This window comes from Podarcis muralis, chromosome 2 (genome assembly GCF_964188315.1).
Source record: "Podarcis muralis chromosome 2, rPodMur119.hap1.1, whole genome shotgun sequence".
NCBI lineage: Eukaryota > Metazoa > Chordata > Lepidosauria > Squamata > Lacertidae > Podarcis > Podarcis muralis.
In genome coordinates this window covers 23478802-23494315 of record NC_135656.1, presented here as the reverse complement: position 1 = coordinate 23494315, position 15514 = coordinate 23478802, and the positions used below count along the sequence as shown (strand labels likewise).

Sequence of the window (15514 nt, the reverse complement as noted above, 5' to 3'; positions counted from 1 at the left end):
TAGTCTCATACATCTGGAGGACCGGAGTTTGCCTGTGCCTGACTTAAAAGCTTTAGAAAGTTGCTTGTTCACTATGCATTTCAACACCTCTTAAGATATCATAACCAAATTTTGCACAGTGGTCCCGGAGATCAAGTTGCAGGTTTTTGTCTGCATAGATACAGTTGGATACCATTTTGAATCAAGATGGCCGACCAAAGCATTCAAACCTGCACTGATTTTAACCACTGATTTCGAAACTGCCCTTTTTTATTTTTGTTTCATAGAATTCCTGAGCAACACTAGGTAATGAAGCTGCTAGTTTAATATAGGTAGGCAAAAAAATATAACCTATTAGAAGAATAAAGTCTCATAAAATAGAAATTATTCATGAAGTTCACTTACAAAAGCTGGCTAGATGCATCTGGTAAAATCTTATCTTTTAATTTGTTTCAATTCCTGAAATTGAAAGAGTACATCTTTGACTAAATGATACTGGTTTATTTCATCCCCACCCCCCACCCCCCGGAAGTACTTGCAGTGCATTTTCTAGAACTAGCTATAGAGCCAGTTTGCAAAAAAATAATAATGCTTAGTTAAGTTCTCACACATCTTTCCAAACATTCCATTTCATCTGTTCACATGTGCTCTGGCCAGTTGGAGCTAGGGGGCGGGGAGCATGGGGGGGGGGGGAGATCCTATTGCATGAGTAGAACTTCACTCACACAACATTGGATTCAATTTTACTTTTTAAACAGTCTGTGTGTGCAGTGCCGGATTTACGTGTAAGCTAAACAAGCTATAGCTTAGGGCCCCACTCTTTTGGGGGCCCCCAAAAAAATTTAAAGGAAAAAAACCCTGAATGTACATTTCTAAAATATAAGATAAAAAAACAAATCAAATGGCTTTAGATACCTATTAGGTCCATAAATTACTATATAGCATATATTCAACACAAAAAACAGTGACAGTTTGTTGTTGACAAAGGACAGCTGGACATATAAAGGGCCCCATTACCTTCAGTAGTTTAGGGCCTCATCAAGCCTAAATCCGGCTCTGTGTGTGTTTGTGTATTAAAAAGCAGGTCTTTGCTATAGAAAAGTATCTTCAGAAGAGGACTTCCTTTTTTTATATATAATAGGATCATTTCCTTCCCCCCGCCCCCGTTACAATGTTAAAACCCAAAGCCTATCTATAAATACATGATGAAGCATCATACATAAGTGACTTGAAATCGCTAACAAGCTGACCATTACAACGTATTTATTCATCCCCCCCCCTTGCATTTCTAGATATTTCTCACCTATGCTGCACTTGATGTGGAATATAATTTATTCGTTTATTTTATTTTACTTAAAATGGTGCTGAGGGTCACAGGGAGAAGAAGTTTGCAAAATTCACCTTCCTTCACTTTATGCTGATGTCAACAGAGGAAAATCAATGGGCACAACCTGAAGCAACTTAGCCTCAGAATAAAATGAATATCCAGGCTAAAATAAGTCTAAATATAAACACTAAAAGAACAGGGGAAATAAAAGGGGCTTAATCTGGTGCTGGAAGATAGGAAGTCATTTCCAGTGAGATTACAGCTATTGTGAGTACTTCTGTGTGTGTGCATGCTTTAAAATATACTGGAAAAATCTGTTCCCTGCAGAACTGCATTTCTGAAAGAAGGTTTGCCTATGCTTTAAAACTGTAGTCCTACAAACAGGCAGCTAAATTTAAAATATGTTAGCTGCTTCCCTTAGATCCTGAATATTAGCTTGTAATTTCATACTCGTTTTGTTCTTTGCATAATATAACAAAGAATTTCTGTGTCTAAACCATGTCAAACATTCTGTATTGTTCCAATGAACAGTATTCTTAATCGGAAGGATTTTGTGTTGCTTTTAAAACTGATAGCTGTGGTAAAAGGTAAAGGTAAAGGTACCCCTGCCCGTACGGGCCAGTCTTGACAGACTCTAGGGTTGTGCGCCCATCTCACTCTATAGGCTGGGGGCCAGTGCTGTCCGCAGACACTTCCGGGTCACGTGGCCAGCGTGACAAGCTGCATCTGGCGAGCCAGCGCAGCACACGGAACGCCGTTTACCTTCCCGCTTGTAAGCGGTCCCTATTTATCTATTTGCACCCGGGGGTGCTTTCGAACTGCTAGGTTGGCAGGCGCTGGGACCGAGCGACAGGAGCACACCCCGCTGCGGGGATTCGAACCGCCGACCTTTCGATCGGCAAGTCCTAGGCACTGAGGCTTTAACCCACAGCGCCACCCGCGTCCCACGATAGCTGTGGTAGAAAGCTTTAAAAACAACAACAACAACAACAAGTCCCTGGCATTCGTCTTCTCATGACATTTTCTTCAGTTACGTTTTTGCTTTCAGTAGCCTCCACTTTTACAAGAGCAAATAAAGACTAAATACAAGAAGCTTCAATTGGTTACAAGTTTATGAAAAAGGTTGAAATACATCAGAGGGATTTGTGATAATTAACTTGAGGAAATTAAAACCCTTTACTCCGCATTCAAGGCTTCTGCCTTCACAGTTTAATTAAAAATCCTAAGGTCTTTTGATGCAATCCTGCTGACCAGCATTGCTGCTTATCAGAATAAATTGATGAAACACAAAGATTATATATATGAATCTTGCTTAGATCAATCTCAAAAGAATGCAGATTTGAGTAAAAAATAAATACAGAAAAACAGTGCAGCTTTGAACCTATATCACTTATGGGACTCAGGCTTTGGCCCTGAGTCTTGAAATAGTTCAGACAAGAGATGGAAATAGAACTTATCAAAAGCCCTGTTAGTCAAGGAAGGTAGACTAGACACCCTACCTTTTGGGGGTAGATGATGATGATGATTTTATTCCTTATATGCCACTCCATCTGACTGGGTTGCCCCAGGTACTATGGGCAGCTTCCAGCAAAATATTAAAACACAATAAAACTTCAAACATTAAAAACTTCCCTGTACAGGGCTGCCTTCAGATGTCTTCTAAAAGTCATATAGTTGTTTATCTGTTTGACGTTTGATGGGAGGGCATTCCACAGGGTGGGCACCACTACCGAGAACGCCCTCTGCCTGGTCCCCTGTAACCTCACTTGTCACAGTGAGGGAACTGCCAGAAGGCCCTTGGAGCTGGACCTCAGTCTCTGGGCTGTGAATGATGGGGGTGGAGATGCACCTTATGGGAGCTAGAAAGAAATAGTTCACAATAGTTTTGATAAGACTTTTGTTCTGCCTGTTCATGTTTAATCTCCCTTGAGGTTTTTTTTTAATAAGTGGTGTTTTCTTGGGGAATGTACATTGGTTGAATTTTTTTTTCTCTTTAGCTGTAACTTTGGCAGAAGGACCACTGCAGATTTGGGAAAAATCTAAGCATTAGGGGGAGAATAGGAATGTTATACTTACCAAGAAGGCAAACCAGAGAGTAGGAATAAATGAACATTCCTTGCAAAAGAGAGGTGTAAACAGTGGGGTCCCACAAAGAACTGTATTGAGATCAGTGCTTTTTAACTAGTTCATAAATGATTTGGAGTTAGGGTTTTGAACAGTGAGGTGGTCAGGTTTGCAGGTGGCACTAAATCTTTTAGTTTGGTGAAAACATAGGCCTAGTCCACATGTTAAGATAAGCTAAATCATGGCTTGGGAAAAGAGGGCAGTGCCCGGTTAGCGGTGAGGTGGCTGCCCAAGGGAGGGCAGGAGGCAGGAGGGGAGGGGGTGTCAATTTGCAGAAAATATTGGGGGGGAGCAGCATCCCTACATATTTTATTGAGGGAGGGCCAAAGGGACCAGGGCCCCAAGAGTTATCACTTTTGCCCACAAGGGAAACCAATTACCTTATACAATTGCTGGGCAATCAGTAGATGACTTTTCCATGGCAATTTCCCTGGATAAGGGGTCAAAAGACGTTTGAACTATCCTATCCACTCTGGTTTTATGAGATACATGGTAGGGAATGCTCCTTTCAAAAGAAGTTGCGGCCTTTCACAGATTGCTGTTTCTTTATTTGTTCTCCCCCACCTCCAATCAACCTTCAGTCACCCATGAATGTGGGTGACCCATTACATTGTAAGTAGCCAGGTAAGTAGACGCAGATGGCGCTGTGGTCTAAAACACTGAGCCTCTTGGGCTTGCCGACCAGAAGGTTGGAGGTTCGAATCTATGCGACAGGATGAGCGCCTGTTGCTCTGTCCCAGCTTCTGCCAACCTAGCAGTTCAAAAGCGCACCAGTGCAAGTAGATAAATAGGTACCGCTGTGGCAGGAAGGTAAACGACATTTCCATGCACTCTGGCACTCACCACGGTGTCCCATTGCACCAGTAGCAGTTTAGTCATGCTGTCCCCATGACCCGGAAAGCTCCCTTGGCCTGAAAAGTGAGATGAGTGACACTCCTCATAGTTGCCTTTGACTGGTCTTAACCATCCAGGGGTCCTTTACCTTTACCTTTTTTTACCTAAGTAGTCAGTGAATTGCTTCTGAAGACTGACTTTTGCAAATAGTGTTGCAGGAAGTAATATGAAACAACTTTGTCTACAGGTTTCCTTGGCATGATGGATTCTACCGCTATGATGCTTCAGATATACAATACACAAAAGTGTTTGTTTGTGTGTGTACACATGTCTGTAATTTTAATCTGAGAATAATAAGTTTCCTTTAAATTTGCAAACCACAGGAGGGCAGTAGTGCATTACTATAACAAAGCAAATACGCAGCGAGTCCTTTTAAACATCTTTCAAGAATTAAATCAGGTTGTTGGGATCCTAATGCAAGAAATTAGAACTGCATACATTTATTTATGTGTTTGTTTGTTTATTACTGCAGACCACATAATTGTGATTTCATGCCATTATTTTTATATGTAGCATATAATGCTGCAGGTAGTCCCTGTTCTGCTTTAAGCTATAATTTGTCTTCTTACTCTGTGGTAGAAGCAGCAATATAGTGAGTGAAGCATTCCGAGAGACTCATTAATCTGATTCGGGAACATTTCTCTTCCTAATGCTTAAAGGCACAGTATGCAATCCAGGCAAAAGGAATTGGTTTTTTTTAAAGTTCCGCTTATGTCAATGGGGAAATGTTTAACACATATTCTATCTCTCCCTCCATATACATTAAAGCATAGCTGGAAAATAACATAGACTGCTGCTTTAATACATAAACTGGTATTATCCTGGGTGTCCAGGGAGATACACGGGCTTGAAAAGAGGCTTCTGGGTAGGGAAGATCTGTGAACTTTAAAAAAATAATATTGCCTAATTTCCAATGATTACCTAGGATGGCAGTTCCTAGTTGCAGTGCTCAATCCCTATGGACTCCTCCCTGTCATGTGAACAACTCCACTCTCTCCTGGTAGAGCAGGGTTGGGCAACCTGCTCACTCCCTTGGTGTATTTGTCCTGATTTTATGGGGGTGGCAAGAAAGGGCAGCAGAAAGAGGAAAAAAGGGGTGGCAGAAAGACAGACAGACAGGGACACACTTTTGGTTCCAGCCCTGCTCTGCTCCCTACTGGTGTGCAGCCCCTGAACCAATGACTTTCAACAGGGACTGAAGTCCTCAACATGAAAATGCTTATCCCTGCCATTCATCATTCTACACCAGGGATAGCAAGCGTGGATCATGGGCACTGAAATTCGCAACTCCCCTCAGCCCCAGCCAGCACAGCTCAGTAGTCAGAGGTCATGGGAGTTGTAGTCCAGCAACATCTGGAGGGCACCATGTTGGCCACCCCTGTTTCGCATCCTTTTATCCCCTCCCGGTGCCGAAGATAGAGCTCAATTGTATTCCTAGACTGCTGTGGGGAACAGGTGGAATTCTGGGAGTGCTACACCTCATGATCTCTTTCCTCACTTGGTGGTTTCAACCAGAAACTTGTTATTATACTCATTTCCTATGGCATTCCTCCTGTTACTCCATCTAGCCCAGTCTTTCTCTCTTCAGCTCATCTTTACCCAGTAGCAGCCATTGCCTTTTTGTTGTTGTATTGGCTCCTAGGTTGAACACATGCGCACACACACACCCAGAGAGAGAGAGAGAGAGAGAGGCTGGTTACCTCCCCTCTAATTAGTAAGAGAATGGCTAAGGCACCCATCCCGGGGCTACCTTTGAAGGTGACCCAGAAACTGCAATTAATCCAGAATGCAGCAGCTAGACTGGTGACTGGGAGTGGCCGCCGGGACCACATAACACCTGCATTGGCTCCCAGCACGTTTCCGAGCACAATTCAAAGTGTTGGTGTTGACCTTTAAAGCCCTAAATGGCCTTGGTCCAGTATATCTGAAGGAGCGTCCCCACCCCCATCATTCAGCCCGGACACCGAGATCCAGCGCTGAGGGCCTTCTGGCGGTTCCCTCATTGCAAGAAGTGAGGTTACAGGGAACCAGGCAGAGGGCCTTCTCAGTAGTGGCGCCCGCCCTGTGGAATGCCCTCCCTTCATATGTGAAGGAAATAAGTAGCTATCTTATCTTTTTAAAAGACATCTGAAGGCAGCCCTGTTTAGGGAAGTTTTTAATATTTAATGCTGTATTGTTTTTAACATTTGATTGGAAGCCGCCCAGAGTGGCTGGGGAAACTCAGCCAGATGGGCGGGGTATAAATAATAAATTATTATTAGTATTAGTATTATCCCTCACTCTGTTTTTAAATCAACAGCAAGGACATAGACAAACTCTGATTTCTCTTCCTCAAAGCTCAACATTTTGGGGATCTGCATGGGCTCTGCTCTTTGCTGCATTGGTCACATACTGTTTATATCTCCTAAGCCTTCCTGAGCTCAGAGTAGTAATTTGTAGTGAGCCGCAGAGATGTATGTCACATAAGTCTAGAATAATTGTATTGTAGAGTTGGAAGGGACCCCGAGGGCCATCTAGTCCAACCCCCTGCAATGCAGGGATCAACTGCAGGAGGATCACTAGATGTCGTTGAAGTGATTGTTCGCCAAAAAGAGACTACAGAAAACATAGGTTCATATTCCAGTGTATTAGATGAACACACACACATAAACCATTTTTCATGTTTTCTGTGTACTGAAGAGAAGGCAGGCAAGAGAGCTCCTTCGAGATTGTCTTAAACATGTTGCTATGACAACAGGCATACTGTGCCTTCTCAAATGGACTAGATAGTAGTCCTGCTACTATTTGCAGTTAGTTGTAGTGTGACTCATAGGTTTAATTAAAACGTAGCACAAAAGCAAAGTGCTTTCCCATTCTTGTCCATGGGTTCCTTCCTCCACTTCCTGGGTTTGTTATTATTATTTGTTTGCTTTTCATTTTTTTGCTAAGCATTGTTTGCTGAGGTAAGAGGAATCGGCAAATTTGTGGTTCGAGCCAATATATCTAAACCATGGTTTGCAAACCCACATCAAACTGCAGGTTCAAGTCATGGTTTGGAGACAAGATGCAATACCAGACTACAGTTACTTTAAACTGAACCCAGAAGATTTTGTATAGAAATAAACGAGGGTGTTTGTATGACATTTCGGAGCAATGGATGAAGTGTGATTGGCACTGAAGTTAATAGTTCAATTTTGAACTGTTTGCAACTGTTAACAGTCATGGCTCTCCCCGCCCCAAAAAATCCTGGGTTCTGCAGTGTGTCCCCAAGCTATTATTCCCAACCCCTTTAACAAACTACAGTTCCCAGGATTCTTTGGGTGAAGCCATAACTTTGAAGAGTGCTTTAAATGTATGGTATGGTACTACTCCGGGAAGGTAAACGGCGTTTCCGTGCGCTGCTCTGGTTTGCCAGAAGCGGCTTTGTCATGCTGGCCACATGACCCGGAAGCTGTACACCGGCTCCCTCGGCCAATAAAGCAAGATGAGCGCCGCAACCCCAGAGTGGGCCATGACTGGACCTAATGGTCAGGGGTCCCTTTACCTTAACCTTTATGGATGCAACCATGGTTACTTCTCTGCTTGAGTATAACAGATTGGCTTTTGAATTCAGGAAAGCACCCTGCTCAGCCTCCCTCTAGTCTGTAATGAATCTGCAGACACAATTCTTGAAATTGTGAAATCCACAAATTAGGGGAAAATAAATCAGTTTCTGAAGATATACTTCTGAAGATACCCTTTCCTGTTTTTTTCATGAAGGCAAGCTAACATGTTTTGTGGCAGGGCTATTGGCTATTGTCCTTCTAAGGATTAAATTGCTGGCAGAGAAAGCATCAGGACTGGGCTATGATCACTTTTCTCCTCCTGTTGAGTTGGGAGGGTATGTTCTTGCTAGTTCTCTGTGAAGGAATGCTCTCCATAAAGTACTTGCAGGCAGTGGCGTAGCGTGGGTTGTCAGCACCTGGGGCAAGGCAAGTAATTTGCGCCCCCTAACCCGTGGATTTGCGCCCCCTAACCTGTGGATTTGCCCTAACCCCAGATGTTGCGCCCGGTGCGGCCGGCCCCCCCTGCACCCCCCACGCTATGCCACTGCTTGCAGGTAAAACCCAAAGAGAGTTGTGGAGTAGATAAAGTGAATGGAACCCCCTATAATTGTACCAGGTGGGACTGGGGTTGGTTTGTTTTTTGCTTATAGAATTATAGTGGTTTCGTTCAATGCCAAAAAGTAATAACTTGCCTGTGGTTACAGGGTAAAAGAAAGGTCCAAGATAAGGTGCGTCCAAACCAAAGAAAGTAAGACTACGTGCATGTCTTGGGATTTTTCTACCCTCTTCGTGGTGCAACTAATTTCCATTTGAAATCTGCATTTGAAGTTCATCTGTGGGTTTTTCATTTCGTTTTACTAAGAGATATTAACATGTGTAGTGTCAATATGCAAGATGAGTTTCTAATAATGGCAAATAATCAAAAAACAGATTCCAATAGTTATCTCCTGGGCAGCTTTATGTATAGTTTTAACCTGCTTTGGCTTGCACTTAAAGTAGGATCCTATGTGCAATGAAAAGCTCCCCAGCCAACTTGCACTGGTCTTGCATGCCGGAAAGGAGACCAGAACGGTCTTTGCCCCTTCTGTGCTCTTGGCTTAAAATTTGAAAGCCCAGTTGTGTTATGCAGAGGAATGAGGAAATCAGCAATCCTAATAAGTGCTGCTGAACCAGGGGAGGACTATGAATGTACCCCACCATTAGCAGAAATGGCATCAGACTGCGAAGTGTATATTTTCCAGTGGTATTTTGCTTCTTCAGAAAGCACTGGTTTCTGAAACATTAACATGAAAATCCAAAGGGCAAAAGCAGTGTTCTGAGTTTGATACTGAACACAACTTTTTTCTCCTTGTTTAAATGTCTACCTATAGCACCTTCTCTGGCTAAGGCAGAGTAAGTCCATTGCATGGTATTCTGCCTGAAGTCTATTCAGCATGCATTGCATATTGCATGGTGAAATTTGGCTTGTGATACAGCGTGACAGAATAATGTGATTCAGAGGCTTAAAAGCTCTCTGAGTTCTTCATAACCAATACCACAAAAAGTTTGTGTTTTATATATATATATATTTTAAAAATAAATCTGAAAAAGATATACACTAAAATATTTTGACCTTTATTGATTTTTGTGCTGGGCTAAAAATCTGTTTCATATATTGATTTCTTATTTAAAAAGGAGGACGGCTATGAAAAATATTCAAGTGAAGGTTCTTATCCTCATAAATTATGTTGAACTCGATTAAAACCCCTTGGGATTATTCCCAATCTGATGGATGTACTGTGTCAGGTTTGATAGACCTGATAGGATGCTTGCTTCCTTTCAACCTCAGTTCACAGGTCAGGAGCCAGCCTTGGGATACACACTATAAATAATATTTTCTACCTGGAGTAATATGAGGCATACGCTATAATGCAGTAATTATCATACTCTGTATCCTAAAAATGGAGGCATGAAATTAATTTTAGGTATTGTGACATTTCATATTCTGCAGTGTTAAAAAAAAAAAAAATAGCTAGCACTTGCTTCAGGCAAGAACCTAGTGTTTGGAGCAGTGTTTCCCAACCTTGGGCCTCCAGCTGTTTTTGGACTGCAACTCCCATCATCCCTAGCTAGCAAGACCAGTGGTCAGGGATGATGGGAATTGTAGTTCAAAAACAGCTGGAGGCCCAAGGTTGGGAAACACTGGTTTGGAGAATGATGATTGGTTGTCCCCAATAATTGGGAGTGGATGTCTAGATGGAAATTAAAGCTTCCTAGCTCCTTTTGTAGATCTTCTAGCAATGTAAGACATGTCCCCCAGTATTACCTGTTGTCTTGTCAGTTACCTTTACAAATTCCTCCAGATTTTGTATCCAGTCCTAGTTCCATTGAAGTCTGTAGCAAAAATAAGTGGGACAGGATTACACTCTTTATTATCGTTGTGTTCTTACCGATATCTTGGACCCATTTTGATCTGGTTTCAGGCCAGGGTTTAGCGCTGAAACAGACTTGGTTGATTCCTTATATCAGGGGAATGATAACTGTTTATTCATCTTGACCTCTGAATGGCTTTTGATACTATGATATTCTCCTGGAACGGCTCTGTTACACTCCTACCTGCAGGATCATTGCCAGAGCATAGCACTGGGACACAGCTGCTCAACCTTGTGATGATTATGCTGTGGGGGTTTGCAGGGTTCAGTATTGTCCCTTATGCCTTTTAACATCTGTACAAAGCCTCTGTAAGAGGTCATCCAGAGATCTGGATGATGGTATATGGATAACACCATAATTGCCACTATGACATGATGTGAGGATTCACTGACTTTTAGTGTAGTGGTTGTGGCTTTAAACACAACCTTTTATTCAAGTAATGGGGCTACTCTTTACTTACTGTTGTTGTTGTTTTTATTATTTTAACCCCCTGTATGAATCTATCTATCATCTTAATTTTACTTGGACATAAAAAACTCAAATCTGAGCTTACAGTTCTAAGAATTTTCTGTTCTGGTAAAAGTCCTTTGCAGTCGGTGTTTTTCTTTTCTCAGTTGATTTTCTGTGTGCCACTTATGAGGAGTATACTACATTTAACCAACTGATGTTGCCAGTGAAGTTATGAGTGAAATGATACAGTGAAAATTTGTTGAAGCATTTCTGACTCTACAGATCACCTTTGTCCGGGACAGGACTTTTTGAAGCAGCTAGAAAACCCCAGGATTCATTAAAATGATTGGATGTTAATTTTAGGCACAAAAATGACAAGGAAGATCTGGGGAAATTTCCTAGGGGTTTACTAGAGGTTTCTCTAACCCTTTGGAGCAGGTTTGTGGGGTACAGGGGGCACAATCTGGGAGAAGAGACTGTTCCATAGTGCAGGTGCAAATCTTGGTGCTAACAAAATGAATTCATTGACTGTAGCCCAAGCTAGTTATGTTTTAGGGAGAGATTTTCCTTAAGAGATAAGTCTTTGAATACTCCTTGTCTTAACATTCTGTGGTTTGGAAAGCAGCTTATACAAAGAACTGTTCATTGCTGCTTTTAAATTTTATTTACCCTAAAGGATGCATTTGCAAATCATAAACATCTCATGACAAATGCTTTGAGTGCAACAATATTTTTCCCACTGAGAACAATGTTTTGACTGAAAATCAAATTTGTTGGTGGTAATTGGTCAGAAAGTAAGTCTCGTAATGTGGGTTGCTATAATGTGCTGTCTGTTGAGAGTAAATTCTTTCTTTCCAAAAAAGCATGTCACATGTTGTGAAAAACATCACTATGAAGAGCATATTTTAAATGAAACATTTCAAAATGTATTGTTTACCCTGCAACATATTAAATGCATGAATTTTATTAAGGACACTCTTCATGTTTTGAAAGGGAAGCTCTCAAATCAATTGATTTGAGGGATTTTGGCATGAAGGTAATAATTTATTTTGATGTTGTTCTCTTGGGTGTTCTTAACCAGGTGAGAGAAGTTGCTTCTATCTAGTCGCACAGATTATTGCCACCTATAACAATACCCACAACATCGTTGGAATGGGTCTTTTGAATTTGTACTTAGGCAGAAGAAACCTTCAGATTAATCCCATGCAGGCATTTGCCTGCTTCAGGCTCTGTCCCAGTTGCTCTGTCCCAGCTCCTGCCAACTTAGCAGTTCAAAAGCACGCCAGTGCAAGTAGATAAATAGGTACCACTGCTGTGGAAAGGTAAACGACATTTCTGTGCACTCTGGTTTCCATCACAGTGTTCCGTTGTGCCAGAAGCAGTTTAGTCATCCTGGACACATGACCCGGAAAGCTATCTGTGAGCAAACGCCAACTCCCTCAATCCGAAAGCGAGATGAGCGCCGCAACCCCATAGTCACCTTTGACTGGACTTAACCATCCAGGGGTCCTTTACCTATGAGTAGAAAAGGCTCCCACTTCAGAAGTTAACCCTCCAACTCATGGAGTGTGATGAGGATGCAGCTAGTACTCTCATTCCTACTCCCTCTCTCATTGCACAAGGGTCAGAATCATAGCTTTGAAAGCAAAGTGCAAACCTTACAGCTATATTCTTTATTTATTTAGAAAGCCAGACTTGGACCTTCAGCTAACAAAGTCATATCTCCAATTGAAGACCGGAGCTGTAGTTTACCATCTAATAACCTTGATCAGGTTAAGCTGACAGATTTCAACTTTCTCATGGTGCTTGGAAAGGGGAGTTTTGGGAAGGTAGGTAGCCTTGATGATTTCTTCTCATGTGTCTTATTTTAATGGGGTTTTGTGTTTTACTCAAATGAATAATACACAGGGGCAGGTGGGGGGAGCAACAACAATTAAAGGAAAAGGAGGAATACTGAATGTATGAAGGAAGAGAGTCAGTGTTCCCAATCCTTGATAAAGGGAAGAACTGTGCTAAACAGAATTAGTAAGTACTGGGCATGTCTCCAGAAAAGCAGACTTAATATCCTCGTAGGTGTGCTGTTGTGCTCAGAGTGAGTATAAAATGGGGAATGCGAGTTCTCAATCCATTATTGTATTGGATGATGGAGAATTCAATAACTGCTCTTAACTGCACCGAGTGCCCTCACATGTCATAATTCCTTGCCTGGTGCCTGATTCCAAATAACATCTGTATTCAAGACCTCACCTAAGAAAAGTAACATTAGTGAACAGCTCAACAGCATGCATATGGGAGTCCACACTGCCAACATTTGAGAAAGGAGGATAATAGCTCAACCCCTTTTTTCCATTTCTGAATGAGATGCATCTTTAATTGCTTAATGGCTGAAAATGCTGCAGACCATTCCTTAAAGTCATAAGAGGCATTCTAGAGATGGCCATGCGACTTTATGATTAAAATTTGAATTTACAAGAGTAGGAAGGTCTTCTAGTTCAGCTATTAGCCACTAAGCAACCTGCTATTGTTCTGTTACTTTAATGGTGTTTAATAAAAGAAGATGTAATCTCTACATCAAAAAATATGTACATATTCCTTGAGAGCTGATGCAGTTCCTCATCTATATATTTTTACAAAACTGATTGTGTAGCATAGCTTCATTGTAGAACAGTAAGATTTTAGTAAGAATTTGACTACACTTCCTTAGAGCAGGAGACAAATCACCAGGGCTGCTTGTCTATAGATTTTTATAAGAAATAACCTGTCTCTTGTGGCCATCAAATTTTTCACCCTCTCCTTTGTGCAGGTGATGCTGGCAGAACGAAAAGGGACAGAAGAACTGTATGCAGTCAAAATATTGAAAAAAGATGTGGTGATTCAGGATGATGATGTAGAGTGTACCATGGTTGAAAAGAGAGTTCTAGCCTTGCAGGACAAGCCTCCCTTCCTAACCCAGCTTCATTCTTGCTTCCAGACTGTGGTATGTCACATGTTCACGGGTGACCCTGATTTCTTCTGACTCCTGCGGCTATTCAGTTGTCTGCCAAGGTCACCACTCTTGGCACTGTCTTTCAGTAACATTCACAACAAACTTCTGAGCTCTTTGAGATTTAGATGGTAATGATAATTTAGTTAACAGATTGTTAAAATAAGGACAGAGTTTTGAATATACAGGCTCTGGGTGGAATTCTGCAAACCACAAAGTGTTGTATGCATGCATGGAACAGGGGCCACTCACACAACAAGACTTTCCCGCCCCCCTCCACACACCCTAGACCTGTTCTGTCGTTCCCCAACCAGCCAGAGCAGATTTAGGGGTGTGGGGTGCACAGGGGATTAGAGAGGCGGAAGCCTCATTGTGTGAGAAGACTCTGGTCTGTGCATGGAACAATTTGGTTGAATCCCATCCTCTTCATTTTGTCATTGAACTAGACTTGCCATCTGTCAAGTGTTTTCCTGACATAAGCCTTAAGCAACAACTAAGAACTTTGCTTAGAAATGACTGCCTCTAGAACCTTTGCAGTAGATCTTTCAAACCTATAAAACTCATCATTGGCTTTCTCATGCATGTTCAGTTTAACTTGAACTGATGATGCGCAAGAAAACTAGTCAGTTCATCTATGCACACACTCATTACATGATGGGTGTCAACGGGTGATCAGCATGTGTGAAATGGCTGTTCCAGAACTAATAGCACAGGCAGAGTTTTTACAATGCTTCTCAGTGAAGACAGTTCACAGGCTGAGTTTACAAGTGACCATGCACCAGACTTCAGTGAACTCTGTCACTTTATTCTCTGAGCAATTTCTCAGATGCCGTTCTGAGCTACAACCTTGAACGAATTACGGTTCCAATCTGACATACTGTATTTCATTCCATATTCTCCCAGATGGAATTGGATCTGTAATAAAGGAAATAAGCATTATAGAATTAAGAATGGGAAGGGAACCCTATTTCTGCACAAAAGACTTGAACGTGTCATTGAGTAAGCATATGCAGTAAAGCGGTGTAATGCTTATTTAAAATTTTAATTTAATAGCGAGTTTTGTAAGAGATATATCTCTATCACACAACCCCAAAATAAATGTTGAAAGTTGTGATTTGCCCACATTAATTAAAATAATGACATTTGCTGGGGGCATCCACTTCAAAACAATGAAAAGAAATTTCTTTTTCTAAAAAAAGAAAAAAGAAAAATAATAAGCTACTGGACAGTAAATTAATGAAGCTGTGGCAAAGGAATAAAAACGAATGTATAAAAACTAGAATAGGAATGCTAAATTAATGAGTTTCTGCTACAGTGTGTTCTAAATATACTTCAAACTGTTTGACTGTTGATGAAGCAATTAATAGACATAAGGAAAAGAAGTCATAGGGTAGCTCTGTAATTGGGAAGTAAATTTAACCATTTCTATGTGACACTAAGGGACGCGGGTGGCGCTGTGGGTTAAACCACAGAGCCTAGGACTTGCCGATCGGAAGGTCGGTGGTTCGAATCCCCGCGACGGGGTGAACCACCGTTGCTCGGTCCCTGCTCCTGCCAACCTAGCAGTTCGAAAGCACGTCAAAGTGCAAGTAGATAAATAGGTACCGCTCCAGCGGGAAGGTAAACGGCGTTTCTGTGCGCTGCTCTGGTTCTCCAGAAGCCGCTTAGTCATGCTGGCCACATGACCTGGAAGCTGTACGCCGGCTGCCTTGGCCAATAAAGCGAGATGAGCACCACAACCCCAGAGTCAGCCACGACTGGACCTAATGGTCAGGGGTCCCTTTACCTTTACCTTATGTGACACTAAGTTGGATTCTATCT

General features: G+C 41.9%; 1 protein-coding gene across 3 annotated transcripts in view; it reads left to right on the top strand.

The window, feature by feature from the left end:
- The window catches only part of PRKCA (protein kinase C alpha), a 139382-nt gene that overhangs the window by 101772 nt on the left and 22096 nt on the right, over positions 1–15514 (top strand). For 2 of the 3 annotated variants that reach the window (XM_077924026.1, XM_077924027.1), the window contains exons 8-10: positions 8553–8576; positions 12396–12539; positions 13514–13687. In XM_077924026.1, the coding sequence (XP_077780152.1) occupies positions 8553–8576; positions 12396–12539; positions 13514–13687 (342 nt within the window). The remainder of the gene's footprint in view (positions 1–8552; positions 8577–12395; positions 12540–13513; positions 13688–15514) is intronic. The other variant, XM_077924028.1, reaches the window with a different exon arrangement.